The 26,836-nt window shown below is 43.9% G+C and overlaps 1 protein-coding gene across 5 annotated transcripts in view; it reads right to left on the bottom strand.

Moving 5' to 3' along the window:
• Positions 1-14,100: 14,100 nt before the first annotated feature.
• Positions 14,101-26,836, bottom strand: part of sema3fb (sema domain, immunoglobulin domain (Ig), short basic domain, secreted, (semaphorin) 3Fb) — a 258,447-nt gene continuing 245,711 nt past the window's right edge. For all 5 annotated transcript variants that reach the window (XM_080181453.1, XM_080181449.1, XM_080181450.1 and 2 more), the window contains exons 16-18: positions 22,605-22,672; positions 21,620-21,753; positions 14,101-17,197 (exon numbers count right to left, since the gene is read on the bottom strand). In XM_080181453.1, coding sequence (XP_080037579.1) covers positions 16,754-17,197; positions 21,620-21,753; positions 22,605-22,672 — 646 coding nt within the window. In that variant the 3' untranslated portion in view covers positions 14,101-16,753. The remainder of the gene's footprint in view (positions 17,198-21,619; positions 21,754-22,604; positions 22,673-26,836) is intronic.

Genomic DNA, 26,836 nt, shown 5'->3' with positions numbered 1-26,836 from the left:
AGGACTTCTTAGAAGGATTTTGGAGTTGGGACGTACCATGTGAGACCCGTATTCCAATCAGAGGCAAGGACAGGATAAGAACAGAGGAAGGTGGGTGGAACAGAATTGCTGTGGTCAGCTGAAGCTGTGGTCCAATTTGAAGATAAGTCCTTAAGTCTTCAGGCTGTTGCTACAGGCAGAAATAAGGATGACTCTCGTCCAATATAGCTTGGTTTGTGTGCCTACGAATGGCAGGGAATGAGGTGGCATTTAATTTATGAGAGATGGTTCCTGTTAACAGTGAGGAGGAATCAATGTAACAATAAAACCGATGTGAAAGTCTGCTCATGCTGAAATCAGATTCCATTGCTATGTGATTTAGAGATTGAACATACATAAGGTACAATGCTGGTTCTCAGACAAGGACAGGTTTCTTCCTAATTAATGTTCCAATTTTACATTCCCTCTATATTCTGACAAAAGCCAATGTAATCTCATCTCCTATTGTCCTACATTGAAACGCACTTTATTTTCTTATCTTGTTTTCCCTCTTCTAGTAGATAGAGTCAGGTCACTATTAGACTCACTCTATTATCCTCAGAGATTTGATGGTTATGTTCACAGCTTAGTGACATTTAAGCCCCTCTGATACGATTACAGGTTTTGAAAGACAACTTGTCAGGTCCGATTGACCTCAATCCAATCAAAGGAAAGCAAGCTGAGTTGAGGCCTTGACTGGTTAGTGATTGCAGAGGGGAGTAATTATTGGTGAAAACCTCACAGTTGAGCTAAGAAAATATTTTGGGAACAGCAATGAAGTTGTAATGGTGGCCTCGTGATGCGGGGGCCATGAGCCCAGATCTGAGCCAGAAGCTCCGTGTTATGCAGTCCATTCTAGGTGTGGATGGCGATGGAAGGTGTTCTAGTAATACAGCCAGACTGGTTGACGTTCCACCCAGCAAATCCTTCCAACATGCTGATGGCAGGTGGTTAAAGTGGGAGATACTCCTGGACAGCTATGTTTGATATGGAGTGGCACCCCTCAAGCTATTGCCTCTGGCTTATCGCTACATACTGACCCCTTCCAGGAAAATCAAATAATGAGAAATGGGCGTAAGCGTGTGCTTTGTCTGCCTTGTGCCTCTCTAGGTGTGGGAGGTTGCCTAAGTTTAATAACTCTAGTGCTCTTCTGCTTTTAAAAATATATTCCTGCAGTCTCTGGCTTGTGATTCAGTTGACCTCCTTCTGTACTGTAGGGATTCTATGATTGCAGCCAGAGTGGCTGGAGCAGGACCACAATTAAACGGGGCAACATTAGGCTTGAGAGCAATAAAGGAAGACTCCTGCTCTTCACTTGTGTCCAGTGACATGTGCTGAAAAGAAGGTGTGCATGGATGCTGAAAAATAAGATTGGCCAGTGTTGGCATTTCTTCATTTCTATGTCTCATGTATAAAATAAATGGCGCCGGAGTGTGGCAACTTCCTGTGAGCTGTCACCAGCACACCCTCTAATTCCATCTTTTATTCTCAAACTGTGCTCTTTTATCTCTTCTAAACTTCCTCACTCTCTCCTTTCTTTCTCCCCTATATACCCTATGAATGGTATGTTTGTCCGTACAGCACGGAAGAAACAATACTGTTCACTGTATTCCACCACATGTGACAATAATAAGTCAATTCAATCAATGCATGTCTCTTCATGTAATGTTAAACTGAAGTTAAACTAGTCAGAGACCCGCACAAGACAGAATCCTTAACTCACACTGTTGAAAATTGGGTGTTTCGGGAGTAGGATCGGGAATCCCAGTATAGTATCCCAGCTGCTATTCTTCCGCTTTGCATGGAGTCTCCCTAATTCTATGGAAATCCAGCTCTATATTTTTTTTTCTGTAGATGATTGAATTCAATATTCCACTGCATTGCTCTGGCTCTGTGTGGCTAATTAAGGACTCTTCAGTCTGATTGGTTGCGGAGATATGCTGTAATTTGCCTTGAAGGCGCTGTGTTGGGAGTGACATCCATGGACCCATGAAGTAAAAAGCACCAATTGCTCACAAGGGATTGTGTTAGCACATTGTGGATTAATTTATTGAGACCATTGTGAACAATTGAGTTTAAAAGTGGGAGGGCCGAACGGCCTGTTTCAATACTGTAAACCTCTATGACTGGATACATGGGAATAGATATACACAGATAAGGAAGATAGGAAACTTAAATGTGTCAGAGCTGTCTGTGCTGTGCTCTGCTCTAAACAAAACTAAAACTGGAATGTGGGACACACTTCCTTTGAGTGATGTCATGCTGCAATCCCTTAATGGCATATTAAAATATCCCCCCCATTGTTTAAAGAAACTTCCTCCTCCCATTCCAAAGAAGAATGACAACGTGTGTTCTTGTTTAATTACTAATACAGAAGTGTATAGAATAGATGGATCTATGTGGTTCTAAATGCAGAGGTAATTTGCTGACGTGGTAATGGTAACCTTGTCTCAAAGTTGCGTGGTGGCACAGTGGTTAGTACTGCTGCCTCACAATGCCAGATTTTGATTCCTGGCTTGGGTCACTGTCTGTGTGGAGCCTGTACATTCTCCTCGTGTCTGCGTGGGTTTCCTCCGGGTGCTCTGGTTTCTTCCCACAGTCTGAAAGACGTGCTGGTTAGGTGCATTGGCCATGCTAAATTCTCCCTCAGTGTACTCCCTCAGGCACTGAGGTATGGCAACTAGGGGATTTTCACAAGAACTTCTTTGCAGTGTTAATGTAAGCCTACTTGTGACATTAATAAATAAACTCTAAAACTTTTAAACTCAATTGTTCACAATGATCTTTGAGATTGTTGTTCATCTCATGTTGCGCCTGGCTGCATTTGGGTTAGGACTGTATGGTGACTGTGGAGCTGGAATGAATCTGATTTTTCCTCAGTAATACCTCACTGTGTGTTTCACCAGGGTGGCATGGTGGCACAGTGGTTAGCGCTGCTGCTTCACAGCTCCAGGGACTTGGGTTTGATTCTGATGTTGGGTGACTGTCTGTTCAGAGTTTGCACGTATTTGCGTGGGTTTCCTCTGAATGCTCCAATTTCCTCCCACAATCCAAAGTTAGGTTGATTGAATATGCAAAATTAACCCTTAGTTTCCTAGGATGTGATAGGTTAGAGGGATTAGCAAGGTAACTAAGTGGAGATAGGGCCTGGTTGGGATTGTTGTTGGTGCAGACTCCACGGACCGAATGATCTAGGTTACAAGCATCTCTGCTGGTTGCCATCTCTGCTAGTTGCCATGTACCTTCTGTGCTAACTTATTTGCGAATTTGTTGTCCCAAGTGTGAACTTGACAATTCTGTACCTGCATTATTAATATGTACCTTGGTTATCTTCCCTTGCAGGTTGCTCTTTAGTTTCTGAGAGAGTAGAATGGGTAAGAGTGGACAGATTAGTACACATTGCTCTCCCAAACGTGGGATGGGATTTGACAGCCTCACTCATCCAGAAACCGTAAAATCCCTCCTGAGGTCAACAGACCTTTCCATTGTCGACTCCTTACCCACTCCGATTCTGATGGCAGAGAGGGTGGTAAAATTCCAGTCATGAGCTCTACCCTTGATGGAATAATTGTACTTAAAGGAGTCGCTCTGAGACATAACTTTGTAATGTGTAGGTCTTGCTGGTCTGTCTACATTTAAGTATTCGGGATCTCACAGTTCGAATCATTCATGCTGCTTGGCTGTTGGATCTATGATAATGAAGAGAAGATGGAAATAGAAATTTTCCCACCTTGGGATTCAGAGTGGGCAGATGGGGGGACCAGGCATTGACCTCAGGCAGGATTTTCCAGTTTTGGGGCAGGCGTGGCTGGAAAATCCCGTCCATAGTGTAATCAGCATTCCTCTCCTCACACATATCTTGAAATGGCTTAGCAGTAGGTTGCCGACCATTACCTATAATAATCTACCCAGGCATGCCAAATAAGCTGAAAATAATAGGATGTGCATGACATTTGTGCTTGGCGTATATATAGGGCCATTGACGAATGGTGGGTTACTTGGTAAAGTAGTCGATGATGACAATGAAGCCGATGAACTATGGTCATGAAAGAGATCAGCTGCCTTTGTAGACCAAGAAGGGGTAGGAATCTTGTGTAGAATCTCATGTGTTTCTTTTGGCTGACTTGGCACATGTCTCACAGTTCTTACTGATCTTAATGCCATTTTTATATCTGGCCAATAGAGTGTATCTCTTGCAAGTCTTCTCATCCAATCTATGTCCATGCATGAGTGATGAAATTGTTGGAGAGTTTCAAGTTGCAAACATTCTGGCCAAGATTGACACAATGGGTAAGTGCCAACATGCTACCCCTTTGAAATCTAAAAGACCAGTCACCCCATGCTGCAATTCCAACACTCTCCAATGCTGTTGCAGTCTTTCCAGAATGTCAAAGGTCATCTCATGTGGCATGGCTGTCCACCATGTCATACCTGCACATAATCTTGCTGTCCTTCAGAGCACCATGTCATTTCCTCCCACAGCATGTTGTGGTTTTATGATGACATAAAAACACTAATTGCTCGTAAGGGATTGTGTAAGTATATCATGGGGACATTTTTTTAAAACTAATCACATGGGAGCAGATATGCATGAAGACAAGCTTGAAGATGTCAGAGCTGCAGTGGTGTCGGTGCTGTATTCACCTTGAAACACACACTGAACTAATACTGGATTATATGACACACTTCCTTTTTGTGATGTCATGCTGTAATGGGTGGAACAATGGCTCAGTGGTTAGCACTGCTGCCTCACAGATTCAGGGACCCAGGTTCAATTCCGGTCTTGGGTCACTGTCTGTGTGGAGTTTGCATGTTCTCCCTGTGTCTGCGTGTGTTTCCTCCAGATGCTCTGATTTCCTCCTACAGTCCAAAAATGTGTAGGTTAGGTGGATTGACCATGCTAAATTGTCCCTTGGTGTCCCAAGATGTATAGGTTAGGGTATTAGTGGGGTAATTATATGGTAGGGCGCTCTGTCACAGAGTCAATGCAGACTGAATGGGTTGAATGGCCTCCTTCTGCATTGTAGGAATCCTATGATTTTAAAAGACGTAGAATCTACAGTGCAGAAGGAGGCCATTTGCCTGCACCAACAACAATCTCACACAGACCCTATTACAGTAAGCCTATATATTTGCCCTCCTAATGCCCCTGACACTAAGGGTCAAATTATCATAGTCAATCAATCTAACCCGCGCATCTTTGGACTGTGGGAGAAAACCGGAGCACCCAGAGGAAATCCACACAGACACCAGGAGAATATGTAAACTCCACAAAGTCAGTGACCCATGGCCAGAGCTGAACTCTGGTCCTTGGCCCTGTGAGGCAGCAGTGTCAACCACTGTGATCCCGAGCCACACATATTACAACAGAAAGTTGCCACGAAAAAAAACATTTAAAGGTCTGTGGGCAGCTGTAAGCCAAGTGACTGGTGAATGGCAAAATCTACTTTTTTCAATATCATTTTTAATAGGTTTTTTAAAAGATACCTTTAAACTGAGATAGCATATCCACGTTTTAATTATGACTTGCCGTTATGGAAGACTGCAAATTGACAAATTATAGTTTCACCACAGCATAGCAGCTGATGAATTCTGTCTGAAGGTGGGCTAGTAGACAGAGAACAGATTCAAAAACTTTCAGTGGGGTCTTTCTGAATCATAATAGCAATAAGAAATGACCATTATGGCAAAGATGAAATATTGTGATGTAGAATATTCTTAACAATTATATATTTGATTTAATGATATTTTAACCTTCTGTTACAGTTCAGCAGTTTACAAGGCTATTACATTTCAGTTTCTGAAATTACTATACTTTGGAACTTTTGATTTAAATGGAGGGTCACTGAGATGGATCACGTGATCTGTGCTGGAGTCTGACTGACAATAAGCCTAGGTAGTTTATTTGTTATAGATTCATGTGATTCAGGCTGTATAATTGAGAGGAAGATGCAAAGTATTCACATTAAAGACAATCCCTGAGTATGCCATGAATAGTCCTTGAATATCCCAGAGCCAGAGAAAGATGTTAAAAGTATCAAGTTGAAAACAGTGGTGCTATAAACGATCCATTTACCTCCAAAATGAAAGGAATTTTGGAATCAAACATAACCAGTTAGCATTTCTACTTAGATACAAAGCTAATGTGTTTCCCATTGCCATGGTGACAGGAGTGGAGGAAGCCATTTTGAGATCGGGTTGCAAGCTTCCCTATAAACCTTGGAATATCACAGACAGTTAAGATGATTGCAGATTTGTCTCCTGTGTTCTGTTGCCAACTGAGAGGTATGGAGCAAGAGATATAACCAGCCAGGCCTGCACCTTAAGCAAAGAAAATGTTGATTCTATGGTTCACTCTGGAGAATGCAGACAAGAGTCCACATTCAGATTGAAGACCTAGTTTGTAGCATTTAAAGGAGGCTGGCAAATTTGCTTAGCTTGGAGCTATAGGAAGAAATCTAAAATGTAACCCTCACAGTGAGTGATAGTTTTGGGCTTAGAAGTTATATGGCAGGGAAAGTAAAAAGGAAGTGAACCACTTTGACCCAGTTGAGAATTGTGAAGTTTTGGAGATACTAACTAATTCTGTGGAGAATGTGATATGTGATATCTTTTAAAGAACTCTTTATTTCTGTAGTTTCAAATATAAATTGCTTAGAAAAGAAAACAGTGTTTAGTCAATAGTATTTTAGTCATTTGACACTGTAAATGGTTTAAAATGTGACACTTTGACTTTGTGAGGACTGTTAGCTGGAAGTTCAAATTTCTCTTTGAAAGTTATCATTCTCCACAGCGATACTAACTAGTAATTTCGTACTGCAAAACCTGGGTTTTGCTGAAAAAGAATTTTTTTTTATTGAAGCTTTTTGTCTTGCACTCATCACAACATTCGCAAGAGGACAATGTAAGGGAAATTAAAGCATTTATACTCTATGAAAAGAAAGTAGTAATTGGTTGGCAAATAGACTCTGATTGGTAGAGATGTTATTGTTGATGGTGATTGGCAGTTAACTGCCAAGAAGTGTTTGAAATTTAAACCAGGCAACTTGACTCTGATTGGTCAAGGCATTGTCCTGAGGGATGAGCCAGTGAATGGCTGCCACTTTTTTTTAGCTGAAACAGGTACGACGTGTGTACATATTCTTTCTTGGCAGTTACCTGTCAGTCACCATCAACTGTTGCATGCACCATGGCAATGCCTCTACTAATCAGAGTCTACTTGCTAACCAATCAGCACTCTTTCTCATATAATTTGCTGCACTCCCTTACATTATACACTTGTGGATGTCCTGATGAGTTCTACATGAAAAGCTTTGACAAAAAAGTCTTTTTTTTCAACAATACTTGGAGATTACAATAGTTGTTCAAGAGGTTGCTGTTTGGGTGAGTGAGGGATATCTTTTGCCTTGTTATTTTAAAGTGCGTGCAATGTGCGATTGAGGAGTGTTAAATAAGAAGAGCAATAGACCATTCAGCCCCGCAAGCCCATTTTGCCGTTCAGTTAGATAATGACTGACCTGTATCTTAACTCCAGTCTTCCCAGTTTGTCTGTGTGACCCTCTACGCCCTTGCTGAATGAAAGTATACCCATTTCAGCATGGAAATTTACTCTTGACCCCAACATCGGCAACTTTCTGAGGGGCAGAGTTCCAGATTCCTACTACCCTTTGTGTGAAAAAGTGTTGTTGCTGCCACCTATAAATAGTCTAACTCTAATTTTAAGGCTATGTCTGCTTGTTCTGGATTCACCATCATCAGGAAATAGTTTATCTCTTGCTATCTTATCAAATCCTTTAATCGCCTTACACACCTCAAATAGCTCACCCCCATTAATCTTCCAAAAGCTATGATATTCATCCTGTCATCCTCCCCTGCAACGTGTGAATAGCCAGGTTGAATTATGTGACAAATTGCATGTATTTGAGATTTCTCTCCCCCCACCCTCCCGGCAGCCCCCACCCCCCACCCCCCCCCCCCACCCCCCCGCCAGTTTTGGTGGGGTGTAATCTTGGCTGTGGATGGGTTGGAATTGCTGCTGAGAATGTTTGGAATGTGTTGCCTTTGATGTAGCTGGAAGCCGTGAAAGGTGTTGATACTAAGGATGTTTTTGTGTATTGATGATTGCATTATGCGCCTTGCCATTTAATTTTGAATCATATGTTTTCTGTTTCAACAGTTAGTCATTTTGCATATGTTATCTGCGGAGTGTTGTGATTTTTGGTTGAAAAAAAATGTTTTCAATCTCATTCCTTTCCCAATGTTGAGTTTGGCACATCTCTCGGTGTTCGTCTTCTCTCTGAGATAGATTATTGTGGCTCAGTTTGTCATCGTTTCTGCTTTGATGCAGAACTCCAGGGGGTAGACTCGCTGCTATTAAAATTATAGTGTGAATGCATCCAAAATCTCCTTTTGTATGCTGTACTTGCTGAGCAATTTTTACAGCCTTATTTAAGAAAGTCAGAGTGGGGTCATTGAGGAAGGATGTCAGGAAACATTTGTTCACGCAAATGGCAGTTGAGATTGAGGGCATTCTTTACCCCATGCTGTGACAATTGGAGCTTTCAAGACTAAATTAGATTATTGTTAGATAAAGGCCTCAAAGGCCAAGGACCTGGGGGCAGCATGATGGCTCAGTGGTTAACATTGTTGCCTCACAATGCCAGGAACAGGAGTTTGATTCCCTGCTTGGGTCGCTGTCTGTGTAGTGTGTCCATTCTCCCCATGTCTGCGTGGGTTTCCTCTGGGTGTTCTGGCTTCCTCCCAAAGTTCAAAAGATGTGCTGGTTAGGTGCATGGACGGTGCTAAATTCTCTCTCAGTGTACCCAAACAGGCGCCGGAGTGTGGCGACTAGGCGATTTTCATGGTAACTTAATCACAGTGTTAATGTAAGCCTATTTGTGACACTGATAAATAAACTTTAAACTCAATGGATATGCAGTTGAGGTGGGAAAATGGAGTGGAGATGCAAATGATCTGATATAATTTTTAAAAGTTCATTTGTGGGATTTGGGTGTTGCTGGCTGGCCAGCATTTATTGTCTGTCCCTAGTTGCCCAAGGGCATTTGACAGTCAACTATATTGCTGTGGCAGTGGAGTCACATGTAGGCCAGACTGAGCAAGAATAGCAGATTTCTTTCCCTAAAGGACATTAGTGATGAGTTTTCCAACAATGGTTTCATGGTCACCATAATTCCAGAGATTTTTTACTGAATTCAAATTCCACCATCTTCCATGGGGAGATTCGAATCTCGGTCCACAGAGCATTACCCTGGATCTCAGGATTACTACAGCAAGAAGTTTCACAACACCAGGTTAAAATCACAAGCTTTCAGAGCTCCTTCATCAGGTGAGTGTCGACTTGGGTTAACAAATAGGGCATATATAGGCAATGGCACAATTGCAAGATAATGATTGGAAAGTGAATCTTTATATATAATCAAGTCTTTTCAGATACAGACAATGCGAGTGGAGAGAGGCTTAATCAGGTTAAACCTATTGGACTTTGACCTGATGTTGTGAGATTCTTTACTGTACCCACCTCAGTCCAATGCCAGCATCTCCATACCTGGATTACTAGATCAATAACAATACACTATGCCACCATCTCCCCCTAAGTACAATGACTGGGCATGTTAAATGAATGGAATAGTCTACACTTACTACTAACAGCCATACCCCCCCAACTTTCACTTTTGCCTTTCTTGTCCTCTGCAATCTGAAGCACAATCTTGGGATCTAAATAATAACTTGGATTTGTCCGGTGCACAAATGTCAAAAACATTCCCAGGCTTTCTGTTGATCGAGGCGTGAGTCCAAGGGACTTTGTTTTGGACACAGGAAAATGCCATCTGAGATGAAGACTCAAACAATATATAAACTATCCAACTAATGGCAGGAAGGAATAGGGACAAGGCAAGTATATTAGGGATAATCCATATCATGTCAAAATGGATTTGAGCAAAGGCTGATTGAAGATACGTTTTCTCAGTAGGGTCTTAAAGGAAGTAAGGGAAGGATAGATGAGGACTTTAGGAAGATAAATCTAGGAAGCAGACTAAGATTGATAATGGCGTGGCTACCAATGATTGGCAAAGAGAATGCAGAAAAGACCAGCCTCAGGGGACTGGAGTGTTGGGAAGGAATTGTCGCATGGCAGGAGGTTACAGCAATAATTATGGCGATGCTGCAGAAAGAGGAAAGGATACAAGGTATCAACAGAGCAGAAGTGAGATTGGGGGTTGACGAATGCTCTCATGATCTTGACTTCCTGATTTACCTCAATTTCCTCCTACTTCTTGCAGTCTCAGTGGTCCTCTGCATTTGGCTCTTCCCTCTGTCTGTTCAGTGAGAAAAGTTTAGCAGACAACTTGAATGGAATTTTGATGTGACTATCCCTACTACTGTTGCCTTATACTCATTTTCCACCCTGATATTTGCTGGATAGTTCATATGGTCGAGTCCTCATCCCAAATGGCATTTCCCCGTATCCCACCTGGAGCAAGGCAATGCCCCTTAGTCAGTGTATTAATACTAGGGTAGGGATTGAGTTGCCAGAAGTTGATTTTTGACTTTGTGATGTTGTCAGCATTCTTTTTTTGGCAGTGTGCGATTTAGTGCCTCTCTGGAACAGTTTACTTTTCTTTTCTGCTGTCAAAACATGTCATTGAATTTTTTTGTTGCAAATTCCACATCCATTGATATTCTACATGTGAGTCTCCCATCTCAAATATCTTTCAATACCTTGTCCTATTTCAGAACATAATGAAGGCTCATATTTAAGACCATTTGGCTTGAAATGCTCCATACAAGGTATAATGCATAGAATGAGTAACTGGAGTGGAATGCATGCCACAGGTATTGAATTAGCAGCCAGTTCAACTGGAATCATTGCATTGACACTACATACTTTTGTTCTGAAGCTGTCTAACTTACACTGTCATACTGGAGTTCTGGGTGAATAATCCATGATGGGTTTTTTTTTCAGCGATGGTTTCATTATGAATCTGAAGACTTCGCTGAGTTGTCCTGTGTGACCTTGGTTCATTTGCTTGAGTTGGATCTCTCCAAGCAAAGAATGGGATGTAGACTCACTCTTATTCCTTTGCTAAACTCAGAAATCAGCTTCCAAGTATTTGGGAGCAGATGGAATGTACGCGCTCCATCCCTTCTCCACCTTCATGGAATCATAGGGCAGGTTTTCCAGTTTCGGGACGAGCATGGCCAGAAAATCCTGCCCGAGGTCAATGGACCTTTCTATGGTCCATCCCTCTCCCACTATGATTCCTGTGGTGGGTGGAACAAGAAAACTCAATCCATAGCATCCCTACGGTGCAGAAGGAGGCCATTTGGCCCATCAACCTGCACCGACAACAATCCCACCCAGGTCCTATTCCTGTAACTCCATCGATCTCCCAGCTAGTCTCCCTGACACTGAAGGACAATTTAGCATGGCCAATCCAGCTAACCTACACATCTTTGGAAACTAAGGGATAATTTACCATGGCCAATAAACCCAACCTGCACATCTTTGGAGACTAAGGGGCAATTTAACATGGCCAATCCACCTGACCTGCACATCTTTGGATACTAAGGGGCAATTTAGCATGGCCAATCCACCTAACCCGCACATCTTTGAACACTAAGGGGCAATTTACCATGGCCAATCAATATAACCTGCACATCTTTGGACTGTGAGAGAGAATTTGACCTCCATTCATGGGCTTAAGATTGGAGCCTTAGCAATATAGGGAGTCATGAGTATGAGCCCAACTCTCAGTGATCCAAATGTTGAGGATCCAGTGACTCGTCTTGTTTCAATTTGTCGTCTTGTTGGTGAAGCTGGGTACAATGATCCGTTTGTTGAGAATGGAAGGGAAGTTTTTCTTTGTGTGCTGGGCAGTGCGGCCCAGCGATTATCCTTTCTGGAACTAGCAATTGCTGGGCCGATTGTGCTACTGGTTGGTGTCTCTATGATCAATGGACATTCCAACTTACAAGTAGATCAGCCATGATCTTATTTAATGGCAGTGCAGTCTCAAATGGCCAACTGCTAATTTGTACGCAGGCCTTCTGCAAAACTGGGTTATTGTTATTTTCCAGGTTTGCTGATCTCACTGTGTGCTGTGTTCCATTTGGTTCCGGATACAGATTTGACACATGAAGCATGAGATAAGAACATGTGAGCTGTCCAGTATTGCAGGAACAATAGAAAAGTGGAATATTATTTAAATTGAAAGAGATTACAGAATGCTGCAGTACGGAGAAATGGGCGTTCTTGTATATGAATTGTAAGACGCTAGCATACGGACACAGCTGATGGGATTTTCCGGCTGCGCTCATCCCAAGGACGAAAATCCCACCCATGGTCACTGGACCTTTGCATGGCCTGTGTCACAGGAATTGTAGTGGACGGGACGGTAAGATTCCACCCAGCAGGTATGTTAGCCTTTATTGCAAAGGGGATGGCGTATAAATGAAAGGAGGTCTTTCTGCCAACTGTCCAGGGCATTGGTGAGAAAGTATTTAGAATAACATGTACAGTTTTGGTCTCATTAGGAGGGATATGCTTGCATTGGAAACAGTTCAGACAGAGTTCAGTCGGCTGATGCTTAAGATGAAGGGACCATCTCACGAGGAAAGGTTGAGCAATTTGGGCCTATATTCATTGGAGTTTAAAAGAATGGGAGGTAGTCTATTAAAACAAGGGGCTTGACTGGGTCAATACTGAGAGGATAATTCCCCTGATGACAGAATCTAGAACTGGAGATTCAGGAGACTCGCATTTAAGGCAGAGGTGAGGAGGAATTTCTTCCCCATGAGGGTCATTAGCCTTTTTTTAGAGTTTATTTATTAGTGCCACAAGTAGGCTTACATTAACACTGCAATGAAGTAACTGTGAAAAATCCCCTATTCACCGCATTCTAGCACCTATTCGGGTACATTGATAGAGAATTTAGCATGGCCAATGAACCTAACCAGCACATCTTTCGGATTGTGGGAGGAAACCAGTGTACCCGGAGGAAACCCACGCGGAGAATGTGCAGACTTCGCACAGACAGTGACCCAAGCCAGGAATTGAACTTGGGTCCCTGGTGCTGTGAGGCAGTCGTGCTAACCACTGTGCCACCGTGCCATCCTTTGGAATCATGTTCTCCAGAGAACAGTAGAGGCTGGATCATTGAATATATTCAGGGATGAGTTAGATTTTTGATGAACAATGGAGTCAAGGGGTATGTGGGGCAGGCAGGAAAATGCAGTTAAGACCACATGGAAATCAGCCATGATCTTATTAAATGGGGTCAGGCTTAAGGGTGTGAGCGGCATACTCTCGATCCTATTTCTTATGATCTCCAGTTCAGATCTGTGCAGCACCTAAAGTGTTCTTTCAGAATTTCCCCACTGACTGTTAACTACTGGCAACTGCATGGTGGGATTGTGGTACCCAACAGGTCAGTATGTTCTCAGATTGGATAATAAATGGCTACTTGGGTGGACAGTTGAAATTGCTCTTGTGCTAAAATGTGGAGGCTCCAAAGAGGAGATCACTCTTGCTACTGGACATTTTGGTAAGAAACACCAGTGGTTCATGAAAGAATGTCCCCGATGGTGGGGGAGTCCAGAGCTACAGGACAAGGGGGAACAATTTAGAACTGAGGTGAGGAGGAATTTCTTCACCCAGAGGGTGGTGAATGTGTGGAATTCAGTACCAGAAGGCAGTTGAGGCCAAAACATTGTGTGATTTCAAAAAGAAATTGCATATAGCTCTTGGGGCTAAAGGGATCTAGGGATGGGGGGAAGGGGGGATCAGGATGTTGAATTTGATGATCACCCATGGTCATAATGAGTGGCGGAGCAGGCTCGAAGGGCCGAATGGCCTACTCCTGCTTCTAATTTCAATGGGGTGAATTTGACCGGCCAGTTCACCATGGGAATTGGAGCATGGCAGACCATGGAAAGGTCCGTTGACCTCGGGCGGGATTTTCCAGTTTCAGGGAGAGCAAGGTCGGAAAATCCCGCCCGATGTTTCGATGTGGCCAACTCACCTGTTTTCAGATACAATAATTGGACTCCTCAGACACAATCTACATTAAAGAGATGAGCCAGTGTTTATTTGGTTTAATTTCATCCACAGGATCCCTGTGTTCTTACACTCCAGTAACCGTGTTGTGGTGTGTCAGCTGCACAAAACATGAATGACAGATACACGCAAGAACTTTTCTTATTTAGATTTACAATTATTTACATATAACAGAATATATGTTCACTGACATTTGAGCCAAGTTTAATAAAGTTATTAAAAATAAACTTGCTTCCTTTAAAAAAAAACAACAAAAATTAGAAGCCAAGTTAAGTGACATCACAGAATATATTATATACCATTACTGGAGCAATGCACTGTCAGAAGGAATTGTTTTTGCACACTTTCCAGCACACAATTTAGATTTTTTTTTAATATTCTTTTAATAAAAGTAACAGCAACAACAACAAAAAAAAGTTTTTTTTTAAAAAAACACGACTTTAACAAATTATACAACCTTTTTCTTCCAAAGCTATTTAATTTATGAGGATAAAAGTTAAAGCAAAGAGCAGTCTGAGGTGTAGACCATCGTTAACGATTAATGCATTCTAATATAAAATACAATGCGAGTTTTTTAAAAAAAAATCTACAGATGAGACTGAATAATTGTTAAAGGAGATCCCTATTCACCTGAATTGAGATGTCGTACTGGTGCTGTCTCTCAGGTATCTCCTACAATTTGGTTACGTTTGCAGTGTCGCCTCCCGTGTTTGGTGAAGGGAGTTGTCACTTAAGAGGATAAAGTCAGGAAGGTGACCAGACAAAGGTGTAATTCAGTGATGTGACGCCCCATTGAAATGCTCTAAAATGGGTGGCACAGTGGTTAGCGCCGCTGCCTCACACATCAGCAACCCAGGTTCGATTCTGGCCTTGGGTGATTGTGTAGAGTTTGCACGTTCTTCCCGCGTCCACATAGGCTTCCTCCGGGTGCTCCGGTTTCCTCCCACACTCCAAAGATGTGCAGGTTAGGTTGCTCAGCCATGCTAAATTACCCTTTAAGTGTCAGGGGTCAAACAGGGTAAAATGCATGGGGATGGGGTGGGAATGTTGTCGTTGCAGGCTGGATGGACTGAATGGCCTCTTTTTGCACTGTAGGATTTCTACGTTATTACAAAATTGTCCCTTAGTGTCGAGCAGGGTAAATATGTGGGGTTATGGGGATAGATTCTGGGTGGGATTGTTGGTGGTGCAGGCTTGATGGACCGAATGGCCTCCTTCAGCACTGTAGGGATTCTATGTTTCTATGTTTTTTCTAAATTGTCCCTTTGTGTCATGGGAGCTAACAGGGTAAATACATGGGGATACAGAGATAGAGTCTGGATGGGATTGTTGTTGGTGCAGACTCGATGGGTCAAAAGACGTCCTTCTGCACAGCTGGGATTCTACCATGAAAGTAACCTGTACCCTTTATTCAACCCAAGAACAAACATTTTGCAACTGAACACCTTTCTCCTCTTATGGGAACTCTGGCTATGGCAAATCATCTCCTATTAGTTTAGACACAGGAACAAAGCCTTATGTTCTCAAGAAGACAGTGGGTTTATCTCGATGCATTAGGGCCCATTGTGTTCTTGCTGTGACCCTGATGGGCATGGGGCAGAGAGCTGTAAAATCCCTGGGAGCAATTGAGGCATCCCCAACTGCACGGGTAGCATTCTCTGTCTAACCCCAAAAAAACATAAGAATAGAGACTGAAGTAAGTGGTAATAGCGGGTGGAGGGGAAGTTTTATTTATTCATTTGTGGGACATGGGCATCACTGGCTGGCCATCATTTACTGCCCATCTCTAGTTGCCTGAGGGCAGTTGAGAGTCAACCACATTGCTGTGGCTCTGGGGTCACATGTAGGCTAGACCAGATAGGGAACGGCAGATTTCCTTCCCTAAAGGACATTAGTGAACCAGATGGCTTTTTCCAACAATGGTTTCACGGTCATCAGTAGATTTTTAATTCTGAACAAATTTTATTGAATTTTAATATTACCATGTGTCGTGGTGGGATTTGAAGCCAGGTCCCCTGAACATTAGCTGAGTTTCTGGGTTAACAGTGCAGTGATAATACCACTAGGCCATCACCTCCCCTGTAGCAGTGATGCTGCTGAAGGTCGGATGTCCTATTGCCTTGCCCAAAATGCGGAGTCCACCTTTGAGAATTCAGGATTGATACATGATCTGGATAAATTTCTGAAAGAGGGTGGATTCTTTTATCGACCTTCGAAGAATTTCGGAACTGTCATTTCCAGGGGAGAAGATGTCCTAGATGTGTGCTTAGTGGCGTGGGCACCCACCCATCATTGTTATAATATGGAATGTCCTCCAACATCACATAACCATCCCATTGCTTAATCGGACCGTGGACTTTCATCCCCATAATAGCTGTTCACTGGTTGTCTCTATCTTGAAGCGCAGGAGGGAGCATTAACTGAGAGACGCATTGCTAAAATGTACACACACCGTCCTTTACAACCCTGAAGGTAATGCAGCAATTCAGGGGAATACTGTTCCTCTTTAAGTACCTATATATCATACATAATGTCATGGGGACTTGGTTGTAAGTACAAGGAAGTTGAATTATCATACTATATACAGCCTACAATAAATACTGTCTGTTGTAAGGGAAGTTATACTTTATATTAAAGAAATTCTATTATCTCAGAGCTTCATGTCTGCTGGAGAGGGGATGAGCGGTGATTTCGGCGGTTTCGTGGCTTTTTCTGTTCCCTGATAGGCTTGACTTTGAGCTGCTTGTTCAAGTTTTCTTTGAGAATGTTGGCGGGGCGCTGCCAGTAATCCTCGCAGTACTGGTTGATGAGCCCCATTTCCGGTTGGCTCAACAGCTGCAGCAGGTCCTTGTACTCGGGTTTCGGGGTCCTGGAGGTGCCTGGGCTGCCCGCCTGCAAGTTGGCCACGCCCGGCGACAGCCCCCCTTGTGAAAGCACCATGTTGACCGTTTCGTTGTTGAGGACCCGGAGGTGCACCCGGGCCAGCGCGTGCTTGAAGTTGTTCTCCGTGGAGGTGCACTGATACATGCCAGCGTCCGTCATCTGCAGGGATCGAAGGAGAAGACCTTGATCTGTCTTGAGGATGCGTTCGTCTACTTTAATCTGGAGAACAGGCAGGGGAGAAAATAACCCACAGCGTAAGTGACAGATACATTCGAGCCTGCCTCATGTGTATTCATCGCACCATCTTGAAAAACATGGCATTCAAACATGGCTTCATCCTGGCAGGGAGCACTGACCATTAAAATGATTCCACTTTTATTTTAACTAGAAAGTATCTTTATTAAGTGGTTGTCCAGGGTGATCTTGTGGTGTAATGGGTCAGGTCCCTGTTGGAGGTTCGATTCACTGACATACCAGTTGTCAACTCCCGAGATAGGGATTTACCCATCGGCCTGGGTCCCTGTCCTGTCAGAGCAGAGACAACAATGACCAGACCAACGTGAATCAACATCTCAGACAAGACAGTAGGCAAGCGTGCGGTGGTGCTGTTAACAATCCCCATGACCACAGTGTCAGGGAGTGTGTCTGGATCAAACTCTCTTTGAACAATCCTAAAAACATCCTGATCGGAAATCCCCGGTGAAAAACTGCATGTCGGACACAGGATTCTAAATTCTACGTTCCCAATGAGCGGGAAAATGGCAGTAAATCCCACAAGTTAATAATAATGGTTAGCCTTGCTAAGCTATGAAACAGGATCTAGCAGAGTAAAGAGCAGTTAGCCAGCATGTCGGCTTCTCTCAATTATAGATCCCCTACAGATAGCACCACTTCAAACTCAAGTGCCTCTTGAGATCTCCCAATCTAATAATAGATAGTGCCACTCCCAATTACAGTTCCGCTTCAGATAGCACCACCTTCATTCATAGTGCCTCTTTAGAGAGACTACTCCCAATTATAGTGTCCCTACAGACAGCACCACTTTGAGCACCGATGCCCCTTCAGACAGAAGCGCTCCCACCCATAACCCCCCTTTTAGCTGCCATTACCAGCCAGCACTCGAGCTAGCTATAATGCTACATCATCCTTTATTTATTCTTTCACTGAAATGGGTGTCACTGGTAAGGCCAGCATTTATTGCCAATCTCTAATAGCTCTTGAGAAGGGTGTGAGCTGCCTCCCTGTCAATTGAATGGCTTGCTAGTCTATTTCACAACCTAATTGTGCGTTGGTCACATAGCTGTGAGTCTGGAGTCACTAGTGTGCTCAACTGGGTTAGATTTTCTTCCTTGTAGCTCATTAGTGAACCAAATTGTTTTTTTTTAAATGACAATGTGGCTGTAATTATTGAGATTAGATTCTAACTCCAGATTTGCAACGAACTGAATTTAAATTCTCCAGGTGATATAGTGGGATTTGATTTCCCATCTCTAGTTTATTCGTCCAAAACCTCTGGATTGTTAGTCCAGTAGCATACCTGATATTCTATCATACCCCAAATTACCCCCTCCCTTATCCTCCTTGGAGTAAACAGTCACTGGATTATTGCTCAGGTTGGAATGGTGGCACAGTGGTTAGCACCGCTGCCTCATAGCACCAAGGACCCAGCTTCAATCCTGGCCTTGGGTGACTGTCTGTGTGGAGTTTGCACATTCGCCCCGTGTCTGCTTGGGTTTCCTCCGGGTTCTCCAGTTTCCTCCCACAGTCCAAAGATGTGCGGGTTAGGTTGATTGGCCGTGCTAAATTGCCCCTTAGTGTCAGGGGGATTAGGACTGTAAATACATGGGGTGATGGAGAGAGGGCCTGGGTGGGATTGTTGTTAGTACAGGCCTGATTGGGCAAATGAGCTTCTGCACTGTAGCAATTGAGATATACCCTCAATATTGTTCTCTTGGGCAGGGATGCTAAGTTCTGCCATCTACAAATGAGCAATAAATCTATAACTTGTGCCCGTCTGAGAAACAAGTATTGTACGTCACTTCCACAAGTGACTAACTTCGATGAAAGTCGCTGATGATGTTAAGAGTACGTTGGGTGACGTTACACACTGTTTCCTTTTGCAGAGAGCGAGTTAAGCTTTGTGAGATGAGCATTACAAAATCTTGGGACTGAAAGCGAAAAAAAAAAGCTGAAGCTTTTCATTTTAACCAAGGCTCTTCCTGCCAGTGATACGTACATACAGCCCAGTCCTTGACATTGGCACTGGTTGACAAAGAAGGATAAGCAACACCCTTCTCATGAGAAAGGAAGTGCTTGCAGCTTCACTACTTAGATGACTCACTTCCCAGCAGCTGGGGGTGGATAGCTACTTGAGCCAAAAGTGCTTGGATCTGAACTTTATACGTCAGCACAGGAAGCTCGCGTCAGCTGGGGTGGTCCAACTTCCTGACATTGCTAATGGCTGGTGACCAGAATTTGTGTGTTTGTGTGTGTGTGCATGTGGGGGTGGCGGTGAGTTGATCTTTGGTGTAAGTGGGGGAATTTTGTAGCAACTGGAGTGAAGGGTGATCATTCATTGATATGTGTTAACTTAATAACAAGGCAAGTCTAAACCAGACAGAGTGCGGAAAAGATTTACTAGGATGCTACCGGGACTTGACTGTTTGAGTTATAAGGAGAGGTTGGATAGACTGGGACTTTTTTCCCTGGAACGTAGGAAGCTGAAGGGTGATCTTATAGAGGTCTATAAAATAATGAGGGGCATAGATCAGGTAGAGAGTCAATATCTTTTCCCAGAGGTAGGGAGGGAGTCTAAAACTAGAGGGCATAGGTTTAAGGTAAGAGAGGGGAGATACAAAAGGATCCAAAGGGGCAATTCTTTCACACAAAGGGTGGTGTGTGTCTGGAACCAGCTGCCAGAGGTAGTAATGGGGTGGGTACAATTCTTTTTTAAAAAAAGCATTTAGACAGTTACATGGGTAAGATGGGTATGGAAGGATATGGGCCAAATGCGGGCAATTGGGACAAGTTTAGTGGGAGAATCTGGGCAGCATGGACAAGTTGGGCCGAAGGGTCTGTTTCCATGCCGTAAACCTCGATGACTCTGACTCTAACTCAGGTGGTGGCTGGATTAAATGCAGGCAAGTGTTATCGATGCTGTCTCAAAAGGAACCTTGACCCTGATTACTAATTAACAGCTCAAAACAGTGTGGCCACTTCATATCTGACACCATTATGGCTGCTGTAATAAGGAACTCACATCTATAGAGTACCCTTCACAACCTCAGAAAGTCCCAAAACACTTTACAGATAATTATTTATTTTGAAACATTGCACTCTGATCATATTCAAGTGTACATTGTCACATTCTGGATTCCAGGTCTGCTCAATCTAACAGCCTCATTTATCCAGGTGCCAATTATCCATCAGAATTTTCACATCTTAAAGCCTTAGGTAAGGCATTGCCTCATTGCATCCTGGAACCGCCAAACATATCTTTCTGAAATAAAATTCAACCTCGGAATTCAGTATTTAATTGGGGTAATTGGCTCGCTGGTTGGCAGGAGTCCCACATTGCCTCCTTTTGGTGAAGGAATGTCAGGCGGGCCTTCCTCAGGATTAAGGACCCATCACAAAATTGTCACAGCACAGAAGGATGCCATTCAGCCCATTGTGTCAGTGCCAGCTCTCCAAAGGAACAACTCCCTCAAGTGCCATTCCCTCACCTTCTCCTCTCACCCTGCACGTTTTTCCTTTTCAGACAACAGTCTGATTCCCTTTTGAATGATTCGATTGAACCTGCCTCCTGGCCCTTCACAAATTTTTACATCTCAATCAGATCTCTTCTCAGCCTCCTCTGTTCCAAGGAGAACAACTCCAGCCTACCCAATCTTTCCTCATAACCACTATTTTCCAGTCTTGGCGACATTCTCATAAATTTCCTCGGCACCCTCTTTAGTTCAATTATATCCTTTCTATAGTGCAATGACCAGCACTGCACATAGAATTGTTACAGTGCTCAAGGAGGCCATTTGGCCCATCAAGTCTGCACCAACTCTCCAACAAAGCGTTTATCCATGTGCCCTTCCACTGCCCTATGCCCATGACCCCATGCATTTATCCCATTAAGCCACCTAACCTACACATTATTGGACATTAAGTAGCAATTTAGCATGGCCAATCCACCTGCAATTCTTTGGACTATGGGAGGAAACCGGAGCACCTGGAGGAAACCCACGCAGACATGGGGAGAATGTGCAAACTCCACACAGTCTCTTCAAGGCCGGGATTGAACCTGGGCCCCAGGTGCTGTGAGGAAGTAGTGCTAACCACTGTGCTGCCCACATGGTACACATGTTGTGGCCTAACCACCATGGAGCATAAATACCAGCATTGAACAGTTTGGGCTAAATGGCCTTCAATGTTGAATGTTTTCTGCAGATTTAACTGCAACTACATTAGACTCTTCTAAAAATCCACAGCATATATGGTGCAGACATGAGTTGTCAAGCCATTATTAGATTAAGGTATTGTTTGTTAATGGTCTGGATGGTGGAGTTACTTTAAGGTCAGTGGATAGGGCTTGCTGATTAAACTCTATAAGGGTGGGTTGAAGATTATGAATCCCGGTTATAGATTTACCTCTTTCTTCCGCTCGCTGCCATGTCTCTGTAGCACCCACTTAATGCTGGCCTGAGGAGACTTGGGCTGACACTCGAGGAAGGTGCTGCTGCCTTCCACTCCATACTGTTCCGTCTCTGCCGCTTTCCTATTAGCTGTCAATGTATAAGAGAGGGTTAGGGCGCAATGTGATACCATCCATTCCATTCGAAAACATAAAGAAACCCTTCAGTTCGGTAAGCACAGACAGTGCACCGCACTCTGAGGGGAACTCCATGCATTAGTGTCCATTTACTTTGAAAGGGGCCCAGTTAGTGTATCCTTAACAATTCTAAACTGCTGAAATGATGAGTATCCAATTCAATCATTTCGTCTCAAAGACTATTCATTTCAGATTGTCTCCTCAAAATATTCCAGTTGTCTGTCTTATTGCTCTCAATGCACTCAGTTTTGTTGAAGTGAGTTTCAGAGGTGAGGCGTGAGGTGACCCTCTACCTTTCACCTCAACCCTCCACATCTCCTAGCTGTATACACCTTGCTTATTCTCCTGCTGTGTACACCTTGCTAACTTTGCTGCTGTGTACATCTCTCCAATCTGAGTACATCTCTCCAACTCTCCAGGCTGTCTTATCTGTTTTACTCTCCTGGCTGTGTACACCTTGCTAACTCTGCTGCTGTGTATATCTCTCTATCTCTCCCATCTATGTACATCTCTCTAACTCTCCTGGCTGTATACAATGACGCTCCTGGCTGTGTCCACCTCTCTAACTCTCCCACCTGTGTACATCTCTCTAACTCTCCTGGCTGTGTACATTTCTGTAACTCTCCTGGCTGTGTACATTTCTGTAACTCTCCTGGCTGTATACATCTACCTCTTGTTGTTTGCATCTCTCTAAGAGGCCCTTGTCTCTCTGCAAACGACTCACTAATTACCCATTATTCACCATGCATTGGGAGTTTATTGATAACTGGCTCCCACAGAAGAAGGAAACGTCTCCCGACTCACCGTTGGAATTGTAACCTCGGCACTGCCGGATTGGGTTGCCATGCCGTACGTCTTGCCTTCGACTTCGCCTGTGGGAAACACAAGGAAACAGGTTCCGGTGAGAGTAAGAAACCACAAACCAGTTTGGAATTCTGAACTGAGTTTTATTCCCAGTGAACTTGTGGAAAGTATGAATTTCTGTCCAGAGTCAACATCAAATTTTAAGAGGTTATGAAAAACATCAATAGGATGTGCTCCAATTTCCAGGTCTCTTTCTCTGATTTACTTAGCTTCCTATATGCCGATAGTTTCCACAAACTACACCCTACCATCTGTAACCCACAAGTTTGAGTTAACTCCTGCCTTGGGAACCCTTTCACCTCTGAGTCAGAAGGTTGTGGCTTCAAATCCCACTTTGGAAACCTGAGCAGAGATGTAGGCTGACAGTCGAGGGCAATTAAAGTATTTTTATTAGTCACGTAAGGCTTACATTAACACTGCAATGAAATCACTGTGAAATTTCCCTAGTTGTCACACTCTGGCACCTGTTCAGGTCAATGCACCCTAAGCAGCATGTTTTTTCAGACTGTGGGAGGAAACTGGAGCACCCAGAGGAAACTCATGCAGACACTTGGGAGGATGTGCAGACTCCACACAGACAGTGACCCAAACCAGGAATCGAACCCAGGTTCTTGGTGCTGTGAGGCAGCAGTGCTAACCACTGCACCACCAGGCCACTCACAGTGCTGAGGGAATGCCGCAGTGCCACACTACCAGTGGGCAGCACAGTTGTACAGTGGTCTTCACTGCTGCCTCACTGCGCCAGGGATCTGGGTTCAATTCTGGCCTTGGTTCACTGTCTGTGTGGAGTCTGCACGTTCTCCCTGTGTCTGTGTGGGTTTTTTCCAAGTGCTCTGGTTTCCACCGACAGTCCAAGGATGTGTGAGTTAGTTTGATTGACCATGCTAAATTGACCCTGGTGTGAGGGGATTAGCAGATTAAATATGTGGGGTTACAGGGAAAGGGCTTGGGTGGGATAATGATCGGTGTGGATTTGATGGGTTGAATGGCCCTCTTCTGCACTGTAGGGATTCTCTGATTCTATAATTTTTTTGAATGAGACGCTGAGGTGAGGCTCTGTCTACTTTCTCGGGTAGCTGTAAAAGATCCCACAGCACTACTTCGAAGAGGAACTGGCCTGGACATCCTTGATGTTAATAGTTAATCCTCAATCAACATCACCGAAACAGCTTATCTGTGCTTGAGCGTATTGCTGTCTGTGGGAGCTTGCTGTGTGGAAATTGGCAGCTGCATTTCCTACATTACATCAACCACTACACTTCAAAAAACACTTCAGTGGCTAAAAGGTGCTTTGGGACATCCTGAGGTTTTGAACAATTCTACAGAAATGCAAGTTTTTTCCTGCTGCCTTTCACTGGACCCCAGTGCCTCAGTTCCACCTCTCTGGTTACGACTGCTTTTGGTCCATAGATACCAAGGCCAATGGATTGAAAAACATAACACCACTTTCTGACTGGCCGCAAAAGGCTAAGGTAAGATTCTTCTCTTCCTAATAGATTGATTGCTTTTTCTTCTGCCAATCATGATGTTTTCTGAACCTTAGTCCTGTACTTACAAAACCAATGGTGTAAAGCAAAAGATGGTGGTTTGGTAACACTGAACTAAATCAGTAACCCACACGGGCATGTTGGCATCACTGTTACATTCAGAAAATAGAGCTATCTTTATCCCTAAATTTTAACATATTAGAGTTGTAGAATGCCTACAGTGCAGAAGGAGGCCATTCGGCCCACCAAATCTGCAACAAATCATCTTACCCCTACTCTGTCCCTGCGACCCTACATATTTACCCTGCTAATCCACCGAACCTACACATCTTGGGACACCAAGGGGCAATTTATCATGGCCAATCTACCTAACCTGTACGTCTTTAGACTGTGGGAGGAAACTGGACCACCCGCACACAGACACAGGGAGCATGTACAAACTCTGCACAGACTGTGACCCGAGGTTGGAATTGAACCCGGGTTCCTGGCATTGTGAGGCAGCAGTGCTAACCACTGTGCCACTGTGCTGGTAGCACTCTCTTGGTGCATGAGCTTGTAAGTGTCAACCTAGATGCTGTGCTTAAAATCCGGCAAGTGGGATTTGAATCCACGCATTTCTGATTGGAGTGAGTCAGTGACTGAGAGAGAGAGAGAGAGGCAAACTGTGACAATGAGACAAAAGACTTGAGTTTATCTGACAATCTGCCTCATCCACTCAGAATAATATTAACGACTTTCTTTTTAAATTTCTATCTGATTTGGTGTTCCATTGGAAAATTGAACTCACACAGACAGTATCGAGGATAACAGAAGCTAAAAGTCCACAGAGAAAAATGAGTGACAGACTCATGAGAGTCAAGAGATGCCCCTCTGCATTAAATTATTGTTAAAGAAAATGATTTTCTGCTTCACTGACAGCAGCCATGATAAATGAAACAACACAGCTGCATGGTGAAAAAAATATAATGAGCAAAGGATCCACCTTGAGCAAATCTCAAGGAGCTTTTCCACATAAACGTAGAACACGGTGGCACAGTGGTTAGTACTGCAGCCTCACAGCTCCAGGGTCCTGGGTTCGATTCCAGCTTGAGAATCTGTGTGGAGTTTGCACTTTCTCCCTGTGTCTGAGTGGGTTTCCTCTGGTTTCCTCCCACAGTCCAAAGATATACAGGTTAGGTTAATTGGCTATGGTGTGTTGCCCCTTAGTGTCGAGGGATTAGCAGGGTAAATATGTAGGGTTACGGGGTTAAAAGGCCTGGGTGGGATTGTGGTTGGTGCAGAGTTGATGGGCCAAATGACCTCTTTCTGCACTGTAGGGATTCTATGATTCTATGGGCAGGTAAGGAGGATTGGCCGTGCTAAATTGTCCCTTAGTGTCAGGGGTACTAACAAAGTTTAACGCATAGGATTAGGGAGATAGGGCCTGAATGGGATTGTTGTCAGGGCAGGCTTGATGGGCTGAATGGCCTCCCTGTGCACTGTAGGGATTTTATGAATAGTGCCGGTACCAGAAAAGCTGTCCAATTAGTCCAACTGCCTTGAAAACATTTCCCATTGAAGTATCTATCCAATTCCCTTTTGAAAACGGCTAAAGAATGTATCGCTTCTCAGGCAATGCTTTCCTGATCCTGTCAACTTGCTGCCCAACGGCGAAGAAAGTCGCCTCATCCCCCCACTGACTTTCTTACCAATTTAATTTAAACTCCAGTCCTCATTCTGCTGCCAGTGGAAACCATTTCTCTCTCTTGACTCAATTAAAATCCTTCATGAGCGTGTCAGACTGACAGGTGAGATGTGCATTGCAACTCCCAGCTGGCTGTGACACAAATTATTGATCGAACCTGTGAATTCATTTTAATAAATACTTCTTTTGTTGTTGTCAAAGCTAAGACAATCAGTCCAAGCTGCCTGCTGATGACACTGTGTCCCTGTCAAAACTAATGGCAGTCCGATTTTTATTTCCACTGGGTATTATAAATGTTAATAGCTTTCTCCGTCGCTGTAACACGGACGCCGGTTGTTGTGTGTCTCATTAATGGTCTATCACCCGGGTAATCGAAAAGCATGGGAATAAGAGAAACAAAATCTGCTGCTTCCTTCCAGGAAGGCTGTTCCCCTGTCATACTCTCCTCCCAATATATTACCCTCCTGAGGCACAACTGTGTAGAATGGCACAGTGGCACAGTGGTTAGCACTGCTGCCTCAAAACGCCAGGGACCCGGGTTCGACTCAGGTCTCAGGTGACTGACGATCTGTGTGGAGTTTACACATTCTCCCAGTGTCTGCATGGGTTTCCTCCAAGTGCTGCGGTTTCCTCCTACATTCCAAAGATGTGCAAGTTAGGTGAATTGGCCATGCTGAATTGCCTCTTAGTGTCCCGAAATGTGCAGGTTAGGTGGATTGGCCATACTAAATTGCCCCTTAGTGTCCCAAGATGTGCAGGTTAGGTGGATTGGCCATGTTAAACTGCCCCTTAGTGTCCCAAGATGTGCAGGTTAGGTGGATTGGCCACGTTAAACTGCCCCTTAGTGTCCTGAGATGTGCAGGTTAGCAGGATTAGTGCGATTGGGGATGACGAGGATAGTACCTGGGTGGGATTGGTGTTGGTGCAGATACTATGGGCCGAATGGCCTCCTTCGGCACAGTAGGGATTCTATGATTCCCAACGCAGGGCTATCGGACTGA

The sequence above is a fragment of the Carcharhinus amblyrhynchos genome, chromosome 3, assembly GCF_965287045.1.
Source record: "Carcharhinus amblyrhynchos chromosome 3, sCarAmb.v2.hapA, whole genome shotgun sequence".
NCBI lineage: Eukaryota > Metazoa > Chordata > Chondrichthyes > Carcharhiniformes > Carcharhinidae > Carcharhinus > Carcharhinus amblyrhynchos.
This window is presented reverse-complemented; position numbering and strand designations above follow the sequence as displayed.